The 27,808-nt window shown below is 46.7% G+C and overlaps 3 protein-coding genes across 3 annotated transcripts in view; 1 reads left to right on the top strand and 2 right to left on the bottom strand.

Moving 5' to 3' along the window:
• The window catches only part of LOC139273581 (zinc finger protein 436-like), a 201,639-nt gene that overhangs the window by 73,066 nt on the left and 100,765 nt on the right, over positions 1–27,808 (bottom strand). The window lies entirely within an intron of this gene.
• On the bottom strand, positions 4,778–6,999 carry LOC139274105 (zinc finger protein 436-like). The gene is made up of 2 exons (XM_070891150.1): positions 6,978–6,999; positions 4,778–6,058 (listed from the first exon to the last, which is right to left on the bottom strand). Exons 1-2 carry the CDS (start codon positions 6,997–6,999, stop codon positions 5,421–5,423), a joined length of 660 nt encoding a protein of 219 aa, XP_070747251.1. The 3' UTR covers positions 4,778–5,420.
• Positions 19,232–27,808, top strand: part of LOC139273607 (zinc finger protein 271-like) — a 54,022-nt gene continuing 45,445 nt past the window's right edge. The window contains exon 1 of the mRNA XM_070890566.1: positions 19,232–19,414. Coding sequence (XP_070746667.1) covers positions 19,391–19,414 — 24 coding nt within the window. The 5' untranslated portion in view covers positions 19,232–19,390. The remainder of the gene's footprint in view (positions 19,415–27,808) is intronic.

Here is a 27,808-nt window from a genome sequence, read left to right on the forward strand (position 1 = left end):
GACACACTTTTGGCTACTTGGTGGCACCCTAAACTCCAGGCGCTCACCCAGAACATCAGTAGTCGTTGCCTGGTTGGCCAGCAACATAATCCAGGGAAGAGAGTCCCCTGTGATTGGGGTAAAACGCCCCTACCCGAAGGTCCCTTTGAGACATTTCAGTTGGACTACATTGAGTTGCAAAAAGTTCAGTGTTACAGATATGTGTTAGTAATAGTAGATGTGTTTAGCAGATGGATTGAAGCCTACCCTAACCTGGACAATAAGACTCAGACTGTTGTTAAGGTGTTAATGAGGGAAATTGTTCCTAGATATGAGATCTCAGCTAGACTGATGACCACCTATGTTCTTTCTCTGACTCAGGCTCTGCGACTAGTTCACAACCAGGTTCAAGATGCTCACCTCGACCTCCCAGTTTTACCCGAATTGTCCCTCGTGGCACCAGGGAAGTATGGATTCGGAAGGGATTAGAGCCACAATGGGAGGGGCCTTTTTAGGTGTCACTCACTACCCCCACTGCAGCCAAGGTTGAGGGGAAAAGTGCCTGGGTTCACCTGCACCACTGCAAGCTCATCACCATTTAAACAAATTTTGCTGGTTAGTCTAATTCCTGTTTCTGTTCCAGATCTCCTCTTCCCCATAGCTGAACAAGGCAGTTGAAGGAGGATCAGTTTGAACTTTTACCCGTAAGACAGCCAAATACACTGACGGAGACCTGAAGAAGGGAAACGGGAAAACAGAACTCTTTTTATCAGCTAAATAATTGGACTATTTATAAGATGAGACTGTGTCTGTATGCCACTGTCTGCATAATAGTGTTGATATATGACAGTTTTGGTGCATGGGAAGGAAGACAAAGGCGAGAGCTCCATGTAAACACCTTTTTGTATATGTCTTACGTTTATGCGGAAAAAGGGCACTTCACTAGATGCTGGGTGTGTTCACATATCCCTATACATTCCAAAGGGGGAATTCCTTTGCGCACCGTTCCACTGACCCTAACTGAGACTGTTAGATGGATTCAAAGAAACGATATTGGAACAGGTAGCTAACCGCACTGCTGAGGCTCTGGAGGGCATCACAGCTGAAATGGTAGCGATAAGGACCATAGCATTACAAAACCGAATGGCCCTCGATTACCTGTTAGCTGAGAAAGGGGGAACGTGTGCCCTGATAGGATCTGAATGTTGCACTTACATTCCTGATAGTTCAGAAAACATAACCCACCTTGCCGATCACATAAGGAGGGAGGTGAAAAAGTTATCCACACCAGCAAAAGAACTTAGCAGGTTTGATTGGTTTCTGGGTGGATCTTGGAGATCCTATCTAATACATGGGGCAATTGTTCTCATCATAATAATTACCTGCTGTTTGATTGTTGGTTGCCTTAACCTCTGCTGTAAAGCAATGACAAGGTTAGTAGACCCTCTTGTGGTCAAGGGTTCCCGGGTTATGATCCAACAAACTAGAGAACTACTCAACAATGCAATACTCATAGAATGATCCTAAATGTTATCATAGAATGATAAAAGGGGGGATGTGGATATCTGAACGGAATATATGGAATTAAGGACAGTAAAGTAAATGGGATATATGAAAATGTATAAGCCATGGAAGAATAGCTGGGAGAATGTCAGATTGCAAATAGTGCAACATCAGCATAGCTAACAGTCTGTCTCAAGGTTTCAAGTCACTAATCCTGCCAATAATATATAATTGTAACATGAAATACATCTGCAGAATTGCAAGGTCTCAGTAAATAGTCACACCATTAGATTGAAACATTTAGAGGCAATGCTTGAGCTTTCAAGAAGAACATCTCATATAGATTGACTAATGAGTGGCTGAGTTAGACTGTCAATCCATTTGTATTTTGTTATCTGATTTCAAAACTGTATAACTGTTAACGCTTTACGATGTAACTTCACCTATCCGTAGGGAGTGTGTACGCTCTATCCAGAGAGTATATCTTCTGTCTGATAGGTCTTACTGGCCGGTAATAAAGACTGCTTTGTTCAAAGCACAAGAGGTATTCGACTCAGTAATTTTACTGAACCAGATTGAGGTAAAAGAATCCAGGAATTAACAAGATCATGGCTGATCTGATCTGATCTTGCCTTCAACTCCACTTCCCTGCCCACTCCTAATAACTCACGACTCCCTTATTGTTCAAAAATCTGTCTATCTCCACCTTAAATATATTGAATGACCCAGCTTCCACAGCTCTCTGGGGCAGAGAATTCCAAAGGTTCATGTTCCTCGGAGAGAAGAAATTCCTCCTCATCTCCATTTTAAATAGGCTATGACCCCTAGTGTTAGATTCCTCCACAGGGGGAAACATCCTCTCTGCGTCTATCCTGTCAAGCCCCCTCAGAATCTTATACATTTCAATAAGATCACCTCTCATTCTTCTAAACTCCAATGAATATAGGCCCAACCTTTCTTCATAAGACAACCCTTTCATCTCAGGAATCAACCCTGTGAACCTTCTCTGAACTGCCCCCAATGCAAGTATATCCCTCCTTAAATAAGGAGACCAAAACTGTATGTAGTACTCCAGGTGTGGTCTCACCAACAGTGTAGTTGTAGCAGGACTTCCCTACTTTTATACTCCATTCCCCTTGCAATAAAGGTCAAAATTCCATTTGCCTTCTTAATTATGCTGTACCTGCATGCTAACTTTTTGTGTATCATGTACAAGGACCCCTCTGTATTGCAGCATTTTCTAATCTCTCCCCATTTAAATAATAATTTGCTTTTTTATTTTTCCTACCAAAGTGGATTACCTCACATTTTCCCACATTATACTCCATCTGCCAAACTTTTGCCCACTCACTGAGCTGATCTATATCCCTTTGTAGATTATTTGCGTCTTCCTCACAACTTGCTTTCCCACTTATCTTTGTATCATCAGCAAGTTTAGCTACATTCACTCGGTCCCTTCATCCAAGTCATTAATATAGATTGTAAATAGTTGAGGCCCCAGCACTGATCCCTGTGGCACCCGACTAGTTACAGTTTGCCAGCCTGAAAATGACCCATTTATCCCTACTCTCTGTTTTCTGTTTGTTAGCCAATCCTCTATCCATGCTAATATATTACCCCCAATCCCGTGAGTTCTTATCTTGTGCAGTAACCTTTTATGTGGCACCTTATCAAATGCCTTCTGGAAATCCAAATACAAGACATCTACTGGTTCTCCTTTATCCACCCTGTTCGTTACATCCTCAAAGAACTCCAGCAAATTTGTCAAACATGATTTCCCTTTCATAAAACCATGCTGACTCTGCTTGACTGCATTATGATTTTCTAAATAATGACTCCAGCATTTTCCCAATGATATGTTAGTCTAACTGGTCTACAGTTTCCCGCTTTCTGTCTCCCTCCATTCTTAAATAGGGGAATTACATCTGCTGGGATCTCTCCAGAATCCAGGGATTTTTGGTAGATTACAACCAATGTGGCCACCATCTCTGCAGCCATTTCTTTTAAGACCCGAGGATTCAGGCTATTAGGGATCAGGGGACTTGTCCACCTTTAGTCCCATTAGTTTGCCGAGTACCTTTTCTCCCTAGCAATAGTGATAGTTTTAAGTTCTCCCCTCCCAATAGCCCCTTGATTATCAATTATTGAGATGCTTTCAGTGTCTTCTACAGTGAAGACCGATACAAAATATTTATTCAAATTCTCTGCCATTTCCTTGTTTCCCATTATTAATTCCCCAGTCTCATCTTCTAAGGGACCAACTTAGCTACTCTCTTCCTTTTTATATACCTGTAGAAGCTCTTACTGTCTGTTTTTATATTTCTTGCTAGTTTAATCTCAATCTATTCCCTTTTTTTTTTCGTTGTCCTTTGCTATTTTCTAAATAGTTCCCTCTTCTGGCCTTTCATTAATCTTCGCAACATTGTATGCCTTTGTTTTCAATTTGCTACCACCCATTACTTCTTAGTTAGCCACGGATGGTTCATCCTTCTTAGAGTCTTTCTTTCTCACTGGAATTTTTTTGCTGAGTTATGAAATAACTCCTTAAATGTCTGCCACTCCTGATCTACTGTCTTACCCTTCCTTTGTAATTGCCTTTATTTTTCAGGGCTCTATTTTGAGACCCAAGTTTCTCACCCTCAAACCGAATTTGGAATTCTACCATGCTATGATCACTCTTCCCAAGAGGATCCTTTACTATGAGATCATGAATTAATCCCAGTCTCATTACACATTACCAATTCTAAAATAGTCTGCTCCCTGGTTGGTTCCACAGCGCATTGTTCTAAGAAAACATCCCGAATACACTCTATGAACTCTTCCTCAAGGCTACCTAATCTTTATATTGATATATCCAATCAATATAAAGATTTAAATCATCAATGCTTATTGCAGTACCTTTCTTATAAGCCTCCATTATTTCTTGATTTATATGCTGTCCTGCAGTGCAGCTATTGATAGGGAGCCCATAGACTATTCCCACCAGTGACTTATTTCCCTTATTATTTCTTATCTCCACCCAAACTGATTCTACATCTTGATCTTCTGAGAATCAGAACCATCTGACCTCTCAAGTGGGCATAAAAGATTCCATGACGTTATTTCGAAGAAATCTCTCTGGTGTCCTGGCTAACATTTATCCCTCAACCAACATCACTAAAACAGAGGCCGTGAAAGGCACTTTATAAATACAAAGGAGAAAAGGAACAGTCGATAACAGGACATCAATTAGTCTCCTCTTGGAGAAATCAAGGAATCGACTCGCTGTATGTAGGAAACAAAGCTGATTTATTTGATCGTTGTTTGACAGAGGATGCAGAAAAGATTTACAAGAATGATTCCAGGGATGAGGGACTTCAGTTACATGGATAGACTGGTGAAGCTGGGTTGTTCGTCTTAGAACAGAGAAGGTTGAGAGGAGATTTGGTGGAGGTGCTCTAAAATCATGAGGGGTCTGGACAGAGTAGAGAGAAAATATTCCCGTTGGTGGAAGGGTTGAGAACCAGAGGACACAGATTCAAGGTGATTGGCAAAAGAACCAAAGGCGACATGAGAAAAAACTTTTCTTTAAGCAGCGAGTGGTTAGGATCTGGAATGCACTGCCTGAAAGGCTGGTGGAGGCAGATTCAATCGTGGCTTTCAAAAAGGGAATTGGATAAGTACCTGAAATAAAACATTTGCAGGGCTACAGCGAAAGGGCGGGGAGTGGGACTAGCTGAAGTGTTCTTGCAGAGAGCCGGCACAGGCTCGATGGTCCGAAAGGCCTCCTTCTGTGCTGTAACCATTCTATGATTCTATGATATCCAGAAAATTAAACTCCAGCCCAGTTAGAGGGATTAATTACACCAGCAGCAACAAACTCCAACTGTCCGAGTGAACATGGTTCAGTCCTGGATGTGATTAACGGCAACAATAAAAGCAGAATCCAACCCCTGCAGTCACTTGTGAACTCGCTGATGTGACTGAAGGTTGGATAAACGAGTGAAACCCTTCCCACACTCGGAGCAGATGAATGGCCTCTCCCCAGTGTGAATGCGCTGGTGTGTTAGCAGGTTGGATGAAAGAGGGAAGCCCTTCCCACACTCGGAGCAGATGAACGGCCTCTCCCCAGTGTGAGTGCGTTGGTGTTTCATCAGATCATTTCTGCTTTTATAGCTCTTTTCACAGTCAGAACATTTAAACGGTCTCTTACTGGTGTGAACAAGTTGGTGTTCAGTGAGGTGGGATGAACGAGTGAATGCCTTCCCACACACAGAACAGGTAAAAGGTCTCTCCCCGGTATGAATACGCTGGTGAGCATGAAGCTCGAATGAATTAGTGAATCCCTTTCCACACACAGAGCAGATGAACGGCCTCTCTCCTGTGTGAGCTCGCTGGTGACTCAGATGATGAGATGATTTAGCAAACTGTTTCCCACATACGGAACAGACGAACGGTCTCTCCCCAGTGTGAACACGCTTGTGTTCAATGAGCTGTGAAGATGCAGTGAATTTCTTCCCACACACAGGACAGGTAAACGGCCTCTCCCCAGTGTGAACACGCTGGTGTCTCACCAGGCTGGATGAACAAGTGAATCCTTTTCACATACAGTGCAGGTGAACGGTCTCTCCCCAGTGTGAACTCGCTGATGTATCAGCAGGCTGAATGAATAAGTGAATCCCTTCCCACACATGGGGCAGGTGAACGGCCTCTCCCCGGTGTGACTGCGCAGAGGAGCAATTGAATCCCTTCCCGCAGTCTCCACATTTCCACAGATTCTCCATGGTGCAGGTGTCCTTGTGTCTCTCCAGGTTTGACGATCAGTTGAAGCCTCGTCCACACACAGAACACGTGTATGGTTTCTCACCGCTGTGAATAGTGCGATGTTTTTTCAGGCTGTGTAACTAGTTAAAGCTCTTTCCACAATCAGTGCACTGGAACACTCTCACTCGGGTGTGTGTGTCTCGGTGCTTTTCCAGTCACACTGATGTTTGAAATCTTTTCCCACAGACAGAGCAGACAAACATTTCTCCTTTCACATTCAAAGGCCGATGATATTCAAGTGAATCGAGTGACTCTGTCAGATCTTGATTGGTTCGAGTTTCCTGTCTGTAAATCCTCCTCTTCTAATATCCTGTAAAAGGTGTTTACGAAAGTCAGCACTGGAAGTGCAGGATAGAAATTGAGGGCAGACAATCCTACTTTTTATGGAACATTCTTTCGTCTCTTGTTTCCCAAAGCTGTAAATTGCCATCCCACACACTCTCCCTCCACCCTGTGCTGAAATCCAAACTCATCGCACCACCTCCATCATTTCTTTCTTCCATCTGCAGTTTTCTCACTCCCTCTTCTCTGGTTGGGTTCAGTTCTACATCCCTAGTGTGCAGACTGAGAATAAATAAGGAAATGATTTTCTCTCGAGTTCACTGGGACCCTAAAGCCCTGCCCGCCCTCTGCTCCTGTACCAAGATGGCCGCCCAGGCACGCTGATCGTGTCTAAGAATTCGGCTAGTTACCCCGAGCGGTCGGGTCTATCATCGCGGGTCAAACATGGGTCCTGCCGGCTCATATTAGGTGCCTGGGGCCTACACCAGGTGTTTATGAAGCTGCCCAGCCCACCCAGGGGTCTAATTGCTCCGCTGAGCCCACAAACTCCTACCGACTCGCGGAATGTCTCTTCCACCTCAGACCACCTCCACCACTGGCACTGCGCCTACTCAGAGCACAGCCCGGTCCCGTGTCTGGGCTCCTGGTGTCATTGATAGAGCACTTTACCCCTGCGCGGGGGATTCTGGCTACAGAAGTAAATGTTGCAACATTTGGTAGTGAAATGGATTGATTCAGGACAGACAGCAGGGATTATTGCAGGAAATAACACAGTGCAGTGAGAAAGGAAATGCAGTGGATGTTGTGTCGATGGATTGTCAAAAGGTGTTTGATAAGGTGCCGGACAGGAGGCTTGTTGATCAAATTAAGGCTCATGGTATTAAAGGGAGTGGGGCAGTGTGGAGAGGAAGTTGGGTAAAGGGCAGAAAACAGAGAGTAGTGGTTAATGGATGTTCTTCAGACTGGAGGGATGTAAACAGTGGTGTCCCCAGGGTCAGTGTTGGGACCATTGCTCTTAATATAGAGACAGGGTCTGGGCTAGGGAATAAGCACATAAGAATTAGAAGCAGGAGTAGGCCATTTGGCCCTCGAGCCTGCTCCACCATTCAATAAGATCATATTGATTCATCAATTGATCCACCGCTACGAAAAACAATAAGAAGAATAAAACCGGACGGACCACCCGGCATCGACCTCCGCACCGGCTACGGACCCGACAACGGCCCACCCAGCCCAGTCTTTCTCACCAACATCTGGGGACTTGTGCCAAAATTGGAAGAGATGTCCCAGACTAGTCAAGCAGCAGACTGACATCGTCATACTCACAGAATCATACCTTTCAGCCAATGTCCCAGACTCCTCCATCACCATCCCTGGGTGTGTCCTGTCCCACCGGTGGCGGTACAGTAGTATACAGTCGGAAGGGTGTGGCCCGGAGTCCTCAACATTGACTCCGGACCCCATGAAGTCTCGTGGCTTCAGGTCAAGCATGGATAAGGAAACCTCCTGCTGATGACCACCCACCGCCCTCCCTCAGCTGATGAATTAGTACTCCTCCATGTTGAACACCACTCGAAAGAAGCACTGAGAGTAGCAAGCTGCACAGAATGTACTCTGGGTGGGGGACTTCAATGTCCATCAAGACTGTCTCGGTAGCACCACTACTGACCGAGCTGGCCGAGTCCTGAAGGACATAACTGCCAGACTGGGCCAGCAGCAGGGGGTGAGAGAACCAACACGAGGGGAAAACCCAACTTATGCCCATCCCTTCGTGAAGGGCGCGAGAGCGGGAGCAGCGGTAAGCCTACAAAGGGCGTGAGTCAGCCGAGCAGACAGCCGAAACAGCACCAAGTGACCTGGGAGGATAAGAAGTAAAAAGATTCAAAATGTGACATCATAGGAAAGCAGGGAAGTGATTGGTTGGTCAGTTTTTCTCTCTTTTCTTGGGCATGGGATTAAAAATCTAAACTTTCAAAATGTGAAAACTTAACTAAATACATTCGAGATGGCAGGGCAGGCAATGTGTTACTGCTGCTGCATGTGGGAACTGGTTGACCCCATTGAGGTCCACGGCGACCACATCTGCAGTAAGTGTTGGCTGCTCGAGGAACTTCAGCTCCACGTTGATGAGCTGGAGTCCGAGCTGCAGACACTGCGACACATCAGGGGGGGAGAGTTACCTGGACCCTGTGTTCCAGAAGGCAGTCACACCCCTTAGATTAATTAATTCAAATTTGGTCCGTGGTTAGAGACAGAATGGTGTGACTACGAGCGAGGCAGCTGTGGGGACCCAGGAGGTAGTGATGGAGGAGCCTCAGCCCTTGCAATTGTCCAACAGGTACGAGATTCTTGCTCCCTGTTTGGATGAGGGCAGGGACTGCAGGGAGGATGAGCAAACTGACCACAGCGCAGTGGTACAGGAGGCCATTCAAGTCGGGGGGGGAGTAAAAAGAAATGTTGTAGTGTTCGGAAACAGTATAGTTTCAGAGATAGATACTGTTCTCTGCAGCCGAGTGTGTGAGTCCCGAAGGCTGTGATGCCTGCGCAGTGCCAAGGTTAAGGACATCAAAAAGGAGTTAGATGTAGTCCTTACTACTAGGGGGATCAAGAGGTATGGTAAGAAAGCAGGAATGGGGTACTGAAGTTGCATGTTCAGCCATGAACTCATTGAATGGCGGTGCAGGCTTGAAGGGCCGAATGGCCTACTCCTGCACCTATTTTCTATGTTTCTATCTCCTCTGGGCTGAAGAGGGATTGGAGTATGAGGGGGAAGATCCAGTTGTCGTGGTCCACTTAGGTACCAATGACATAGCTAGAACAAAGAAAGGGGTTCTGCTGAAGAATTTTGAGCAGGTAGGGGCTAAATTAAAAAGCAGAACCACAAAGGCAATAATCTCTGGATTACTACCTGAGCCACGAGCAAATATATTTTGGTGAGAAGGAAAGACTTTAAGCGACGGGAGAACTATCCGCGGTTAATGAAGGAAGTAAAGGATGGTATCAAACTGAAAACAATGGCACACAAAGTGGCCAAGATTAGTGGGAGGCAAATGTTTTTAAAAACAGCAAATGATGACTAAAGAAATAATAAAGAGAGGGAAGGTGGATTGTGAGAGTAAACTAGCAAGCAATATAAAAAGAGCTTCTACAGGTATGTAAAAAGGATAGGGTAGTTAAAGTAAATGTTGGTCCTTAGAGGATGAGACTGGGGAATTAATAATGGGGACCAGGGAAATGGCAGAGACTTTGAACAAATATTTTGTATCAGTCTTCACGGTAGAAGACATTAAAAACACCCCAATAATAGATAATCAAGGGGCTGTAGTGAGGGAGGAACTTAAAGCAATCACTAAAGAAAAAGTGCTCAGTAAAATAATGGGACGAAAGGTGGAAAAGTCCCCTGGACCTGATGGCTTGCAACCTCGGGACTTAGTAAAGCTCCCTCTACATTGTCCCATCAAATATTCCCAGGGCCGGCACAGCACAGATTGGATACAGAGTAAAGCTCCCTCTATACTGACCCATCAAACAATGCCAGAGCAGATACAGCACAGGTTAGATACAAAGTAAAAATCCCTCTACACTCCCATATCAAACACTCCCAGGGGAGGTACAGCACAGGTTAGATACAGAGTAAAGCTTCCTCTACACCGGCCAACAAACACTCCAAGGGCAGGTAAAGCATGGGTTAGGCAGAGGGTAAAGCCCCCTCTATACTCCCCTATCAAATAATGCCAGGGCAGGTACAGCCCGGATTCGATATAGCAGAAAGCTCCCTCGACACTGTCCCATCAAACACTCCCAGGGCAGGTACAGCAATGGGTTAGACAGAGAGTCAAGCTCCCTCTATACTGTCCCATCAAACACTCCCAGGGCAGGTACAACACGGATTAGATACAGAGCAAATCTCTCTCTCCACTGTCCCATCAAAACCTCAAAGGGCGGATATAGAACATAAGAAATAGGAGCAGGAGTAGGCCATTTGGCCCCTCGAGCTTGCTCTGCCATTCAATAAGATCATGCCTGATCTGATCCTGGCCTCAACTCCACTTTCCCTCCCGCTCTCCATAACCCTCGACTCCCTTATCATTCAAAAATCTGTCTATCCCCACCTTAAATACATTCAATGACCCAGCCTCCACAGCTCTCTGAGGTAGAGAATTCCAAAGATTCACAACACTCAGATAAGAAATTCCTCCGCATTTTCAGTTTTAAACAGTCTTATTCTGAAACTATGCCCCCTAGTTCTACATTCCCCCAAGAAGGGAAACATCCTCTCTGCATCTACCCTGTCAAGCCCCCTTAAAATCTTATACGTTTCAATAAGATCACCTCTAAGTCTTCTAAACTCCAATGTGAATAGGCCCAACCTGCTTTACCTTCCTTCATATGACAATCCCTTCATCTCAGTAATCAATCTCGGGAACCTCTCTGAACTGCCTCCAGTGCAAATATACCCCTCCTTAAATAAGGAGACCAAAACTGTACGCAGTTCTCCAGGTGTGGTCTTACCAACGACCTGTACAGTTGTAGAAGGACTTTCTTACTTTTATACTCCATCCCCCTTGCAATAAAGGACAACATTCCATTTGCGTTCCTAATTACTTGCTGTAACTGCATGCTAACTTTTTGTGTTTAATGTACAAGGACCCACAGATCCCTCTGCACCACCGCATTTTGTAATCTCTCCCCATTTAAATAATAATTTGCTTTTTTATTTTTCCTACCAAAGTGGATAACCTCACATTTTCCCACATTATACTCCATCTGCCAATTTTTTGCCCACTCACTTAGCCCCTCCATATCTCTTTGTAGATTCTTTGCGTCCTCCTCACAACTTCCTAGGTTAGCACAGGTTCAGTACACGGCAAATCTCTGTCTACATTAGCCCATCAAACACGCCCAGGACAGGTACAGCATGGATTAGATACATTGTAAAGTTGCCTCTACATTGTCACATCAAATACTCTCAGGGCAGATACAGCATGGGTTAGGTACTGATTAAAGCTCCCTCTAACTGTCCCATCAAACACTGCCAGAGAAGGTGCAGCACAGGTTAGATACAGAGTAAAGCTCCCTCTGCACTGTCCCAAAAACACTGCCAGGGCAGGTACAGTAGAGGTCAGATACCGAGTAAAGCTCCCTCTACACTGTCCCATCAAACAATGCCAGGGCAGGTATAGCCCGTGTTAGATACAGAATAAACATCTATCTACACTGTCCCATCCAAAACACACAGGGCAGGTATAGCATGGGCCAGATATAGAGTAAAGCTCCCTCTACACTGCCCCATCAAACACTCGCAGGGCAAGTAATAGCATGGGTCAGATACAGAGTATAGTTCCCTCTACACTGTCCCATCAAACACTCCCACAACAGGTACAGCACGGGTCATAAACAGAGTAAGGCTTCATCTACACTGTCCCATCAAATATTTGCAGGGTAGGTACAGCACGGATTAGATAGAATAAACCTCCCTCTATATTGTCCCATCAGACACTCCCAAGGGCAAGTACAGCAAGGATTAGATATAGAGTAAACCTCATTTTACACTGTTCCAACAAACACTCCCAGGATAGGTACAGCACAGATTATATACAGCCTAAAGCTCCCTCTACACTGTCCCATCAAACACAACTAGGGCAGGTAGAGTACGGGTTCAATACAGAGGAAAGCTTCCCCTACACCAACCCATCAAAGCTCACAGGTCAGGTAGAGCATGGATTAGATACAGAGCAAAAGCTCCCTCTGCAGTGTCCCATCAGACACTACCAGGGCAGGTACAGCACTGATTAGATACAGCGTAACGCTCTCTGTACATTGTCCTGTCAAAAACTCCTGGGGCATGTACAGCATGGGTTAGATACAGAGCAAATCTCCCTCTACACTGTCCCATCAAACATGCAAAGGGCAGGTATGGAACATAAGAAATAGGAGCAGGATTGGCCATTTGGCCCCTCGAGCCTGCTCCGCCACTCAATAAGATCATGGCTGATCAGATCCAGGCCTTAACTCCACTTCCCTGCCCACTCCCCATAACCCTTGACTCCCTTATCTTTCAAAAATCTGTCTATCCCCACCTTAAATACATTCAATGACCCAGCCACCACAGCTCTCTGAGGTAGCGAATTCCAAAGATTCACAACCCTCAGAGAAGAAATTCTTCTTGATTTCCGTTTTAAATGAGCGACCACTTATTCTGAAACTATGCCCCCTAGTGTTAGATTCCTCCATGAGGGGAAACATCCTCTCTTCATCTGCCCTGTCAAGCCCCCTCAGAATCTTACACGTTTCAATAAGATCACCTCTACGTCTTCTAAACTCCAATGAGTACAGGCCCAACCTGCTCAACCTCTCTCATTATGACAACCTTTTCATCTCAGCAATCAACCTCGTGAACCTTCTCTGAACTGCCTCCAGTGCAAGTATATCCTTCCTGAAATAAGGAGACCAAAACAGTACGCAGTACTCCAGTTGTGGTCTTACCAATGCCATGTACAGTTGGAGCAGGACTACCCTACTTTTATACTCCATCCCCCTTGCAATAAAGGCCAACATTCCATTTGCCTTCCTAATCAATTGCAGTAACTGCATGCTAAATGTTTGTGTTTCATGTACAAGGACCCCCAGATCCCTCTGTACCACCGCATTTTGTAATCTCTCACAATTTAAATAATTTGCTTTTTTATTATTCCTACTAACGTGGATACCCTCACATTTTCCCACATTATACTCCATCTGCCAAAGCTTTGCCCACTCACTTAGCCTATCTATATTTGTTTGTAGATTCTTTGCGTCCTCCTCACAACTTGCTAGGTTAGCACAGGTTAGATACACAGTAAACCTCTCTCTACATTATCCCATCAAACACTCCCAGTGCAGGTACAACACGGGTTAGGTACAGAGTAAAGCTCCCTCTGCACTGTCCCATCAAACACTCACAGGACAGGTATAGCACGGGTTAGATACAGCGTAAAGTTCCCTCGACACTGTCCCATCAAATACTTCCAAGGCAGGTACAGTACACGTTAGATACAGCATAAAGCACAATTTACACTGTCCCGTCAAACACTCCCAAGGCAGGTACAGTACAGGTTAGATACAGAGTAAACCTCCATCTACACTGTCCTATCAGACACTCCCAGGGCAGGTACAGCTTTGGATAAATACAGAGTAAAACTCCCTCTACACTATCCCATCAAACAATGCCAGGGCAGGCACAGCACAGATTAGATACTGAGTTTCCCATGTGGTGGCTGGCGTGCAACGGCCACCACATGTTAAAAAAAGCCACGCACAGGCATCTTCCACCCTTCAGGATGTAGTTCAGGATCTGGAATATTAGGTCCTTCATTGAAGCACCTGTGAACTCATCCTTTTTTGGCGTGGAAGCAAGTCATCCTCGTTTGCAGATGACACTAAGCTGGGTGGCAGTGAGAGCTGTGAGGAGGATGTTAAGAGGCTGCAGGGTGACTTGGACAGGTTAGGTGAGTGGGCAAATGCAAGGCAGATGCAGTATAATGTAGATAAATGTGAGGTTATCCACTTTGGAAAAACAGGAAGGCAGGATATTATCTAAATGGTGACAGATTAGGAAAAGGGGAGGTGCAACGAGACCTGGGTGTCATGGTACATCAGTCATTGAAAGTTGACATGCAGGTACAGTATGCGGTGAAGAAGGTAAATGGCATGTTGGCCTTCATAGCGAGAGGATTTGAGTATAGGAGCAGGGAGGTCTTACTGCGGTTCTACAGGGCCTTGGTGAGGCAACACCTTGAATATTGTGTACAGTTTTGGTCTCCTAATCTGAGGAAGGACATTCTTGCAATTGAGGGAGTGCAGTGAAGGTTCACCAGACTGATTCCTGGGATGGCAGGACTGACATATGAAGAAAGACTGGATCGACTAGGCTTATATTCACTGGAATTTAGAAGAATGAGAGGGGATCTCATAGAAAAATATAACATTCTGACGGGATTGGACAGGTTAGATGCAGGAAAAATGTTCCCGATGTTGGGGAAGTCTAGAACCAGGGAGCACAGTCAAAGGATAAGGGGTAAGCCATTTAGGACCGAGAAACTTCTTCACTCAGAGAATTGTGAACCTGTGGAATTCTTCACCACAGAAAGTTGTTGAGGCCAGTTCATTAGATATATTCAAAAGGGAGTTAGATGTTACCCTTATGGCTAAAGGGATCAAGGGGTATGGAGAGAAAGCAGGAATGGGGTACTGAAGTTGCATGATCAGCCATGATCATATTGAATGGTGTTGCAGGCTCGAAGGGCCGAATGGCCTACTCCCGCACCTATTTCCTATGTTCCAAGGGACTGCCAATGATGATGATGAGATACAGAGTAAACCTCCCTCTACACTGTCCCATCAGATACAACTCGGACAGGTAGAGTACAGGTTAGATTCAGAGGAAAGCTTCTCCTACAGCGACCCATCAAAGCTCACAGGGCAGGCAGAGCACGGGTTAGATACAGAGCAAATCTCTTTCTACACTGTCCCAACAATCCCATGACAGGTACAGCACGGGTTCGGTAAAGAGCGAAGCTCCCTTTATACTGTCCCATCAAGCACTCCCAGGGCAGGGGCAGCACGAATTAGATACACAGTAAATCTGTGCCAGAGGAAACTGTACTCCAGTGAGTTCAGTGACAGAGGAAACTGTACCCCAGTGAGAGTCAGTGCCAGAGGAAACTGTACCCCCGTGAGAGTCAGTGCCAGAGGAGACTGTATCCCAGTGAGAGTCAGAGGAAACTGTACCCCAGTGAGAGTCAGAGCCAGAGGAAACTGTATCCCAGTGAGGGACAGTGCCAGAGGAAACTGTACCCCAGTGAGAGTCAGTGCCAGAGGAAACTGTACCCCAGTGAGAGTCAGAGGAAACTGTACCCCAGTGAGAGTCAGTGCCAGAGGAAACTGTATCCCAGTGAGGGACAGTGCCAGAGGAAACTGTACCCCAGTGAGTGTCAGTGCCAGAGGAAACATGCAGCAGAGCCTGGTGTCCAGTCGTCTTGGATCCCCTTGCCATTGGACCAAGACCTTGCTTTGCCAAGCTCGTGTGGTAGCTAATGTGCAAGGGCCACCTCACATTAAAATAATTCACGCTGTTAGCAACACATAACAATCCTCTTCCTCTGCAGTTATCAATCTATTGCAATTCCCCATGCCTGTTATCAGCAACAAATTTCATTAATATCGCGCCTTAAACATCGTAAAATGTCCCAAGGCACTTCACAGGACCATTAGCAAACAGAATTTGACACCCAGTCACGTAAGGAAATATTAACACAGGATTAAAAGCTTGTTCAAAAGGGTAGGTATTAAGGAGCATTTTGAAGGTGCAGAGGTTTAATGAGGGAATTCCAGAGCTTATGGCCTCGGCAGCTGAAGGTATTGCCACCAATATTGGATCGATGAAAATTGGACTGCTCAAGAGGCTAGAATTGGAGGAATGCAAAGATCTCTGAGGGTTGTAGGGCTGGAGGAGGTTACAGCAATAGGGAGGGGCAAGGTCCTTGATGGATTTCAAAACAAGGAAGAGCATTTTGAAATCGATGGAGCAGGAGCCAATGTAGTTCAGTGAGCACAGGGGTGATGGGTGAACGGAAATTGGTACAAGTTGGGATGAGAGGGCTGAGGACAGATTGAGTAGAATAGGCCTATATTCTCTGGAGCTTAGAAGAATGGAAGGTGATATCATTGAAACATAGAATTGTCACGGGCTGGATAGTCTAAAACTAGGGGTCCTAGCATTAGGATAAGAGATCGGCCATTGAAGACTGAGATGAGATATTTCTTCACTTAAGAGTTGTGCATCTTTGAAATTCTCTATCGAATAGAGATCTTACTGAATGGCGGAGCAGACGGGAGGGGCCGTATGGCCAACACCTGCTGCTACTTCTTGTGTTCTTGAGTAAGGATACGGTCAGGAGTGTTTTTGATAAGCTTAAGTTTGCAGAGAGTGCGAGGTGTGAGGCCGATCAGGAGAGCAATGGAATAGTCCAAAGTCGTGGTAACAGAGACAGGGATGAGGGTTTGAGCAGATGAGCTGAGGAAGGGGCAGAGACCGGCGATGTTATGGAGCTGGAAGTAAACGTACTTGGTGATTGAGAGAATATGGGTTCGGAAACTCATCTCGGAGTCAAGTACGACGCCAATCAATAAATTGCAACTCTCCTCATCTGTGTTTCACTTTATTAGAATACTACATACCTCGAGTGAATAATGCTTCAATAGTAGTACTTATCAATATATTTTCTGTTAATTCCAAATGTTCATGAATGAATAACTGATTCTGTCAGTGATAGGCCGTGCTGGTCTTTCAGATTGGTCTGTGCATCGTGATCAATGAATTGACTATGATGCTTCCAGTTCAATCTTTCCAATGGCTTTCTCACCAGATGGGAAATATTTGAACATTGAGATCTGATGGTGTCGGTGTGAGTTCAGCCCCACTGAATGTACAGAGACGGGTCCATCTGCTGGGCTCTGCCTCAAACTGGAGTCACCTCTTAGATCAAAGCCCTTTACTCTAAAACACACACAAGATTCACTGTGACTGTGTGTTTAGAGACAGAAAGTGATCTCACTTCACATCCCATTGCACGGCCTCATGCTGGATAATTGTGCTCGGTGGTCAGTCTCCCCCAGTCTCATTTCCTGCCTTACCTTGTAACCTGTGTGTACTGTCTACAGGACCGGTGTGTATCTGAGTAAATGGCACTTTCTCTTACCTTCCTCCCCAGTCGATCTATTGAAGCACTTTCAATCGGAAGGGGCTCACTGGTTGGTGCTCTCACAATCCTGTGCTAGTTCACCTGCTGTTGTTCCTCAGTCCACAATCCCTGTTTCCTTCCAGCTGTGGAACTTTCTCAATCACTCCGCCATTCACCGGGAGATCTAATTCTGGCAGGGCAGAAAATTAGAAGAATATTAATGTTGTGAAGTGGAATGTAGTGTAAAGTGTTTTTCCAATGTTTCAGAAAAGTATATGTCCAGTATTTCTGTTTGATTTTATCCTATTCTTCAGATTCCTGTCCCGCCCGTCTCGACTTACAGAAAATCACCAGAATTCTCCCCGGGTTACACACTGTCTGATCTCTCCGGGCCCCCGGGTTAGACACTGTCTGATCTCACCGGGATCCCGGGTTACACACTGTCTGATCTCACTGGGCCCCCGGGTTACACACTGTCTGATCTCACCGGGCCCCCGGGTTACACACTGTCTGATCTCACCGGGCCCCCGGGTTACACACTGTCTGATCTCACCGGGCCCCCGGGTTACACACTGTCTGATCTCACCGGGCCCCCGGGTTACACACTGTCTGATCTCACCGGGCCCCCGGGTTACACACTGTCTGATCTCACCGGGCCCCCGGGTTACACACTGTCTGATCTCACAGGGCCCCCGGGTTACACACTGTCTGATCTCACTGGGCCCCCGGGTTACACACTGTCTGATCTCACCGGGCCCCCGGGTTACACACTGTCTGATCTCACCGGGCCCCCGGGTTACACACTGTCTGATCTCACCGGGCCCCCGGGTTACACACTGTCTGATCTCACCGGGCCCCTGGGTTACACACTGTCTGATCTCACCGGGCCCCCGGGTTACACACTGTCTGATCTCACCGGGCCCCCGGGTTACACACTGTCTGATCTCACTAGGCCCCCGGGTTACACACTGTCTGATCTCACCGGGCCCCCGGGTTACACACTGTCTGATCTCACTGGGCCCCCGGGTTACACACTGTCTGATCTCACTGGGCCCCCGGGTTACACACTGTCTGATCTCACTGGGCCCCCGGGTTACACACTGTCTGAGCTCACTGGGCCCCCGGGTTACACACTGTCTGATCTCACTGGGCCCCCGGGTTACACACTGTCTGATCTCACTGGGCCCCCGGGTTACACACTGTCTGATCTCACTAGGCCCCCGGGTTACACACTGTCTGATCTCACTGGGCCCCCGGGTTACACACTGTCTGATCTCACTAGGCCCCCGGGTTACACACTGTCTGATCTCACTGGGCCCCCGGGTTACACACTGTCTGATCTCACTGGGCCCCCGGGTTACACACTGTCTGAGCTCACTGGAAGTTTCAGTCTATCTCCCGCATGTCCCCAAACCCTGAGCTCCGGGGCTGTGTGTTCAGTCCGGTGTTTTCCCTCACAGACTCACCGCACCCTCCCTGCCCGCCGGCCGAGCGCTCTGCCCCGGCCCCAGCCACACACTATCAGTCCGGTTCCCTGCGGCCCCCGGTTCCCCACATTGTCCAACTGCTGGTTATAGCAAACTGTTTGGCATCCGGGGACTGGGGGTGGAGAGGGCGGCACCAAGCATGGGCACTGCCGCCACGGAGCGCCTTCGCTGCATAAATTAATGACCCTTAGAGAGTCCGGACCGTCTATTGGCTGAACGCAGCAGATTGTCAGCCACGCCCACCAATAGGAGTCGGCAGCGCCACAGAGCCCCGCCCACTGTGTTGAAGGCGCGCTGGGCAGCTCGGGGGTCACGTGGCTCCTGATTTGAAAACCGTTAAACCGCCTCAACGCACGCCGAGCGGGTGACGTCACAGCCCCGCCCATATCGCCCTCGACGTTCCTGGTCGCGTCGGTGCTGAGGGGCGGCACCACTCGCAGTGCGCCTGCGCCGGACTCCAAGCTCACTGAATCCCTCACTCCTGCACTATTAATAATAACTTTTCTTTATAGAGCGCCTTTAACGTAGTAAAACGTCCCAAGCCGCTTCACAGCAGTGTTACAGGACACAACACATACATTTGACATCGAGCTACAAACGAAGAAATTACGGCAGATGACCAAAAGCTGGGTCAAAGAGGTAGGTTTTAAGGAGGGTCTGAAAGTAGGAAAGAGGCGGAGAGGTTTAGGGAGGGAGTTCCAGAGCTCGGGGCCCAGGCAGCTGAAGGGCCGGACACCGATGGTGGAGCGATTATAATCAGGGATGGTCAAAAGGGCAGAATTTGAGGAGTGCAGACATCTTGTGGGCTGCAACAGATTCCCGAGATCGGGAGGGGCGAGGCCCTGGAGTGATTTGTAAAAAGTGATTTGTGATTATTAACAGCAACAACTTTTAACAGTGAGTCTTGTTTATTTTGTTTATTTGTACATGGGATGTGCTGGTAACGGAAGAATGACCATAATATGATAGAATGTTACATTAAGTTTGAAAGTGATTTCATTAAATCCAAAACTAGGGTCTTAAATTTAAACAAAGCAAACTTTTTAGCTATGAGGGGTGAGTTACCCAAGATAGATTGGGAAACTACATTAAAAGGTATGAAAGTAGATAAGCAATGCCTCGCATTAAAGAATTAATACATAATTTACAGCAAACATACATTCCTTTAAGGCACACAAACCCCACAGGAAAGGTGGTCCAACTGTGACTAACAAGAGAAGTTAAAGATAGTTGTAGATCAAAGGAAGAGGCTTATAATGTTGCCAAAAAGAGCAGTAAGTCTGGGGATTGGGAGCATTTTATAATTCAGCAAAGGAGGACTAAGAAACTGAAATGGGAAAATAGAATGAGAGTAAACTAACGAGAGACATAAAAACAGATTGTAAAAGCTTCTATAGTATTGTTAAAAAGGAAAAGATTAGCAAAAGTAAATGTGGGTCCCCTACAGGCTGAGACAGGAGAAATTATAATATGGAATAAGGAAATGGCAGAGAAATTAAACAAATACTTTGGGGAGGAAATTGCGGTCGGAGGCTTCTTTCGGGCGAATGCCTCCGACCGGAATTTTTTAATCAAAATTAACTGATGGACTCGGAGGAACATAGGATTGTGATCGGAGTCCTATTTTCGCAGTGCAATGTACAGGAACATGGTCTTCCAGGTATATATTCACCTGGACCACCAATGAACATCTAGTATTCTCATTGATAATAATGGGAGCTCCGGTTGTACGAGCTCCCATTGCTATCAACAACATCAACAACTTTATTTTTATAGCACTTTTAACATAGTAAAATGTCCCAAGGTGCTTGCAGTGTTACAAGACAAAGCAAATAAATTTGACACCGAGGCACATAAGAACAAATTACAGCAGATGACCAAAAGCTTGGTCAAAGAGGTAGATTTTAAGCAAAGTCTTTAAAGGAGGAAAGAAATGTCCAGAGGCAGAGAGGTTTAGGGAGGGAGTTCCAGAGCTTCGGGCCCAGGCAGCTGAAGGCCCGGACACCGATGGTGGAACAGTTCTGATCAGGAATGCTCAAGAGGGCAGAGTTTGAGGAACACAGATATCACGTGGCGTTGTGAGGCTGAAAGAGATAAGCGATTGGGAGGGGCGAGGCCATGGAGGGATTTGTAAACAAGGATGTGAATTTTGAAATCGAGGCGTTGCTTAACCGGGAGCCGATGTAGGTCAGCGAGCACATGGATGATCAGTGATCGGGACTTGGAGCGAGTTAGGACACGGGCAGTCGAGTTGTGGATTACCTCAAGTTTACGTAGGGTAGAATGTGGGAGGCCATTCAGAAGTGCGTTGGAGTAGTCAAGGTAAGTAGAGGTAACAAAGGCATGGATGAGAGTTTCAGCAGGAGGTGAGCTGAGGCAGGGCAGATGCGGGCAATGTTACGGAGGTGGAAATAGATGGGATTTAGTTATGCCGCGGATGTGGCCATATGCTCATTTCAGGGTCAAATATGATGCCTAGGTTGTGAACTGTCTGGTTTAGCCTCAGGTAGATGCTAGGGAAAGGGATGGAGTCAGTGGCTGGGGAACGCAGTTCGTGGCGTGGACCAAAGACAATGGATTCAGTCTTCCCAATATTTAATTGCAGAACATTTATGCTCATCCAGTACGGGATGTCAGCCAAGCAGTCTGACAATTTAGAGACCATGGAGGGGTCGAGAGAAATGATGGAGGTAGAGCTAGGTGTCATCAGCATACATGTGGAACCTGACTCCGTGTTTTCAGTTTTGGTCTCCTAATCTGAGGAAGGACGTTCTTTCTATTGAGGGAGTGCAGCGAAGGTTCACCAGACTGATTCCCGGAATGGCAGAACTGACATATGAGGAGAGACTGGATTGACTAGGCCTGTATTCACTGGAGTTTAGAAGGATGAGAGGGGATCTCATAGAAACATATAAAATTCTGACGGGACTGGACAGGTTAGATGCAGGAAGAATGTTCCCAATGTTGGGGAAGTCCAGAACCAGGGGTCACAGTCTAAGGATAAGGGGTAAGCCATTTAGGATCGAGATGAGGAGAAACTTCTTCACTCAGAGGATTGTTAACCTGTGGAATTCCCTGCCGCAGAGAGTTGTTGATGCCAGTTCATTGGATATATCAAGAGGGAGTTAGATATGGCCCTTACGGCTAAGGGGATCAAGGGGTATGGAGAGAAAGCAGGAAAGGGGTATGAGGGAATGATCAGCCATGATCTTATTGAATGGAGGTGCAGGCTCGAAGGACTGAATGGCCTACTCCTGCACTTATTTTCTATGTTTCGGATGACATCGCCAAGAGGCAGCATATAGATGAGAGATCGGAGGGGACCAAGGATAGATCCTTGGGGGACACCAGAGGTAATGATGCGGGGGCGGGAAGAGAAGCCATTGCAGGAGATTTTCTGGTTATGATTAGATAGATAGGAATGGAACTAAGCGAGTGCAGTCCACCCAGCTGGATGATGGTGGAGAGGCGTTGAAGAAGGATGGAGTGGTTAACTGTGTCAAAGATTGCAGACAGGTTGAGGGGGATGAGGAGAGTTAGTTTACCTTCGTCACATTTACAAAGAATGTAATTTGTGACTTTGATGAGAGAAGTTTCAGTACTGTGGCAAGGACGGAAACCAGTTTGAAGGGATTCATACATGGAATTCTGGGAAAGGTGGGCATGAATTTGGGAGGAGGCAACACATTCAAGGACTTTGGAGAGGAAAGGGAGTTGGAGATGGGGTGGAAGCTAACAAACACAGTGGAGTCAAGAGCTATTTTTTTTTTTGAGGAGAGGGGTGATGACAGCAGATTTGAAGGAGAGGGGGACAGTTCTTTTTAGGCAGTCCCTCGGAGTCGAGGATGACTTGCTTCCACATTAATATGAGTTCTCAGGTGAATGAAGTCGCATGCGGGACCTACAGTCTCTGTCACAGGTGGGGCAGATAGTGGTTGAAGGGACGGGTGGGTGGAGTGCTTGGGTTGCCGCGCGCTCCTTCTGCTGTTGGCACTTGATCTCCGCTTGCTCCCGGCGAAGAGACTCGAGGTGTTCGGCGCCTTCTCAGTTGTTTCTCCTCCACTTTGAGTAGTCTTGGGCCAGAGATTCCCAGTTGTCAATGGGGATGTTGCACTTTTTCAAGGAGGTTTTGAGGAAATTTCTAAGTTAAATTAACTCAGGCGGAGGCTTTCAGAGTCGTGCTTCGAGAGAATTTTATTTTTAAAAAGCGAGATATCTCGGAGAGCCTGCTTGGACCGTAGCAAGGCAGAAAACTCTCCTGTACAAGCAAATTGTCCCTATCTTTATACAGAAATAGAAAAGGAATCTTATTCATTAGTTCCATGAGTACAAAGGTCGTCTCGGGAGGCACACACTCTATCTGTCCTGGCATAGTTTCTCCCTGTTCACAGTCTGATGAGCAGAATATCAGGAGACTCCCTTTTAATACCGGATAGTCATTTAATTACATTTCTAAGTTTCAAGGCTAAAAAGTGTGGGTGTTGTTCTAGTCCTATTATTTCTTCAAATATAGCAAAAACAGAATTTAACCCTTCCCTTTACCATAAGTCATAGATTCATAGATTCTTTCTTCCACAGAGGGTGTCCTTGCAGTGTTTCCTCTGCCCACCTGGGGCTCACATGCCGTGTTGGAACTCCGAGTAGAGCACTTGTTTTGGAGTCTAGTATCGGGCATGTGGACAATGTGGCCCATCCATTAGAGCTGATTGAGTGTGGTCAATGCCTCAATGCTGGGGATGTTGGCTTGAGCGAGAACACTGACGTTGGTGCACCTTTCCTGCCAATGGATTTGCAGGATCTTACGGAGGCAGCATTGGTCCTTCTCCAGTGCTTTGAGGTGCCTGCTGTACATGGTCCATGTCTCTGAAGCATATAGGAAGGCGGCTTTCACTACTGCTCTGTAGACCATGAAGGGGACAGTACCTGAGGAGAGAGAACCGTTAACAATGTCAACTAACATGGGAGCTAGAAAAGGAAGTTGTGTGGTCATCAGTTTAGTGGGAATAGGGTCAAGGGAGCAGGAAGTGGGTCTCACGGACAAGATGAGCGTGGAGAGATCAGAGAGAAACTAGAGAAAGATGCGAGTTTAGAATTAGGGCAAGGGGGCACCTCAGAGGAACATTGCCCCCATGGGCGAGGGGAAGGAAGGGAACTGGAAGAGGCAGATGATCGGATGGTCTCAATCTTTGAGACAAAGAAGTCCATGAGTTTGTTGGAGGTGAGTGTGGTGGAGACAGGGGAGAAGGGTTTAAGGAGACGGTTAGCAGTAGAGAATAGTAGCTGGGGGTTAGTTTTGCATTCCAGAATGATCCTGGAACAGTGAGCAGTTTTTACAGACAAGAGTAGGACCTGAAAATGCTTTATGTGGTCGAGCCAGATCTCGTGATGAATGGCTAAACAACTTGTCTGCCACATCTGTTCAAGTCTGCGCTCTTTGGACTTGGAGCGAAGGTAAGAGCTGCACCGGGGGGAATGGCCAGGGTGAGAGAGAGTAATAACAGGGACTAGGGCATCAAAGGTGGTAGTGAGGGTGTGGGTGAGCAGATCGGTGGCTACAGAAATGTCATGGTGAAAGGAGGGCCAAAGGCTGGACAGTTGGAGTTGATAAGTGCAGTTGTAAGAGAGTTTGAAGAAAGTATTTTCCCGGGGAGGATGCAGAAGGAAGTAGATTTGGGTGGGGGACGGGGGATGTGGGTGGAGAGCGATACAAGGAAATGGTCAGAGATGGCCTTATCTGTAATTGACACGGTAGGAATATCGAGGCCACGAGAAATGGCAAGGTCAAGGGGGAGGCCGTGAGTATGGGTTGAGGAGTTCACTTGAATTGAGATGGAGGTTGAAATCACCGAGGATGAGAAGTCACTTGGTGCTGAGGGAGGAGAGCAGTGAGGATATATCCGCGATAATATTTTAATCTTACTTGGGAGGGCGATAGAGAACGAGAAATTTAAATGAGGTGAGAGGGGTGGAATAAGGTGAGATGTTCAAAGGAGGAGAAAATGCCGGAGGAGTAGGGGGACAGACCAAGGTGGGATTTGATGATGAGAGCCACACCACCGAAGGGAGGGGCGGCTTCATTTAAAGATAATGTGTCATCATCCCTCAGCCAAGTTTCAGTCAGGGCCATGATGTCGATGCAATCATCCACGATAAGCTCATGGATGACGAGGGCCTTGTCCGCAAGTGAACGGACATTCTGCAAGGAGATGCAGAGAGAATCGGTGATGGCTGATCCACTGCTAGCATCCACAGGGTCAGGGATTGGAGGGGTGAGTTGGACGGGGAGGAGATTGGCAAGGTTAGCCACCCCCCCCCTCCCCAAGCTGGGTGGCAAGGTCGGTGAGAGGAGGATGGGACAGTTGGGGTTGCTGCTCGTGAGGAGACAGCGACGAGAGCCACGTTGGGCCCTTCGGCGGATGCCAAGAGAGGCACAGAGGGAAGCTGCAGGCTTGTCTCAAAGGGAGTCGAGCCTGGGACGGTGGCAGGAGAGTAGGGAGGTCGGAGAGTAATGAAGGGTTAGGGGAGGGATTTGGGAGGGCAGATTTTCCTAGAGAGGAGAGATGAAAGGCGACATGACGACAGAAGAGCTTGGTCAGGGAGGGATAGAGAGAAAAGAAAAAGCGGGAGAAGGAAGTGGAAATAGAAGGGAATGGCTCGGGTCTGAAGCGGCAGCAAATAGACACAGGAAAAACTCAGTTTACACAGTGAATAGGGAATACTAGAATAGGGATTCTATGATAGTACTCTCAGTATAATCAAGATCAATTATATTGAAACAAAATTGATTCATATATAGATTAATTATAAGTAAACTTAAAATCAGAACTTGAGTAATTGAAAAGTTAAATCAGTCTCTAGCTGTCTCAGTAAATCATTAAATCAATTCTTGGGTAGATCAAAAGGCACAATGAGAAGTAATCATTTCAAAGACCAATGATCCAACTTCTGTCCTGTGATTGTATGAACTGATGCTCTCCACTCTCTGTCCTGTGATTGTATGAACTGGTGCTCTCCACTCTCTGTCCTGTGATTGTATGAACTGATGCTCTCCACTCTCTGTCCTGTGATTGTATGAACCAGTGCTCTCCACTGTTGCGCAAATGGCAATTTCGCTAGTCATGTGACTAGTAGTGCCTGAGTTAAATATCAAATTACACACTAGACAAATGACAGTATCGTTAATGTTTGTTTAATACTTGAAAAGTACAACACTCTGCTTAACTCAACTCTGCAGACAAAGCATTACAAAAGGTGTTCCTTGCCACTCAAAATACACTGTTATCCAATACATCCCGGGTGATCAATCCGGTCCTGACACTGTTCCTTCAAGGGTCGCTCCCTGGTCTGTGCTTCTGTTGAGTGTTGTTCCCGGATTCTTGCTCTGGACTGTCCGAACTTGTCTATCTTTATACCTTTTTTGTCCCTCAGTTAACCATGTGTGTTGCTACTAATTGCCTGCTTGTTTCTACAAGACACAGAGACATTCTGCTGTTATCTCAACTTGTCTCTTGCTTCCAAGAGTTATTACCAAGTGGAGTCTTCCTTACTATGTGCGAACCTTATCTTGATCAATTAAGTCCTTTCTTACCACCCCCTGCCGTGGCCACAACTGGTCTACATTGTAAGATTTATCTGCTTCGTCTCTCTCTCTCTTTGCTGCTAAAAAAAAAAGTTTTAAAATTGATACTGCGGCTGTGTGTCTGCTGAACTGGTTCCAGTGGTTTTTCAGCGCTGTTGGCCTATAACTAAGCTGTTTCACTCGCTGTCCGGTGACTCGTTCTACTGGTTTCCAGCTTTGCTGCTCGCTGGCTTGTGGTTTTACTTTTTCTCCACCACTTTGATCTACAGTGACCTGCAACTTGCGTCTATTTCGCCATCAGCTTCCTTTCCCACCACCGACTCTCGTTCCTACAGTAACAACCTCCCTCCTCAAACTCTGGACTTCACTCGCCTGCTACACCTGTCTCTGAATTTGGACAGCGGTCTGGCAATGCTCCCTGCCGGCCCCATCCTACTTACACCAGCTTTGTCCCTCCATGGGACCTCGGACTTTGACCCTGGTCTCCCCACTATTGTCTCCAACCTGCTGCCAGGAAATATGTATCCCATTAATTATCACATGTAACAAGGCCGATGTAACCTGAGCTTTTCCCGTGTCCATTCATGTGTGCACTTTGGCTGCTGCTCGGGCAGAGTCATTCAATACTTTTCAACTTTTTCCCCTTTTCCTTTTCTCTCTATCCCTGCCTGACCGCGCTCTCCTATTGTCGCACCTCCTTTCATGTCCTCTCTTTTGGATACTCTGCCCTCCCAAATCCCTACCCAATCCTTCATTACTCTTTGACCTTCCTACTCTCCTGCCGCTGTCCCAGGCTTGACTCCCTCCTAAACAAGCCTGCAGCTTCCCTTGGTGCCCCTCTCAGCATCCTCCAAAGGGCCCATCGAGACACTCATCGCTGCCTCCTCAGGAGCAGCAAGACCAACAGTCCCATCCTACTCTCTTGCCGACCTTCCCACCCAGTGGGCCACTGGGGGCTAATCTTGCCAATCTCCTCCCCGTCCAACTCCCCCTTCACCCCCCGCCCCCAGCGCTGACCCTGTGGACGTAGATAGTGGGGCAGCCATCACCGAACCCTTCCACATCTCCCTCCAGAATGTCCGTTGGCTTGCAAACAAGGCCCTTCCCACCCATGAGCTTATCGTGGATGATTGCATCGAGGCCCTGATGGAAACTTTGTTCAGGGGTAATGAAACCTTAAATGAAGCCTCCATGTGAATTCCTCAACCCATATTCACGGCCAGGTTCACCAGACTGATTCCTGGGATGGGGGGGATTGTCCTATGCGGAGAGATTGAGTAGACAAGGCATATATTCTCAAGAGTTTAGAAGAATGAGGTGTGATTTCATTGAAACATAAAAAAATTCTTACAGGGCTTGACAGGGTAGATACAGGGGGAGGATCTTTCCTCTTGCTGGGTAGTCTTGAACCCAAAGGGTCATAGTCTCAGAATGAGGGGTCAGCCATTTAGGAC

The sequence above is a fragment of the Pristiophorus japonicus genome, chromosome 9 (genome assembly GCF_044704955.1).
Source record: "Pristiophorus japonicus isolate sPriJap1 chromosome 9, sPriJap1.hap1, whole genome shotgun sequence".
Taxonomy (NCBI): domain Eukaryota; kingdom Metazoa; phylum Chordata; class Chondrichthyes; family Pristiophoridae; genus Pristiophorus; species Pristiophorus japonicus.

Bases quoted from the DNA above. Each gene is read 5' to 3' on its own strand.
- LOC139274105 (XM_070891150.1), bottom strand. From the start codon at position 6,999: ATGATAGACCCGACCGCTCGGG. The intron at 6,059-6,977 runs GTAACTAGCCGA...GTATGTGAAAAG, and splicing joins GATAGACCCGACCGCTCGGG to GATTCACTTGTTCATCCAGC.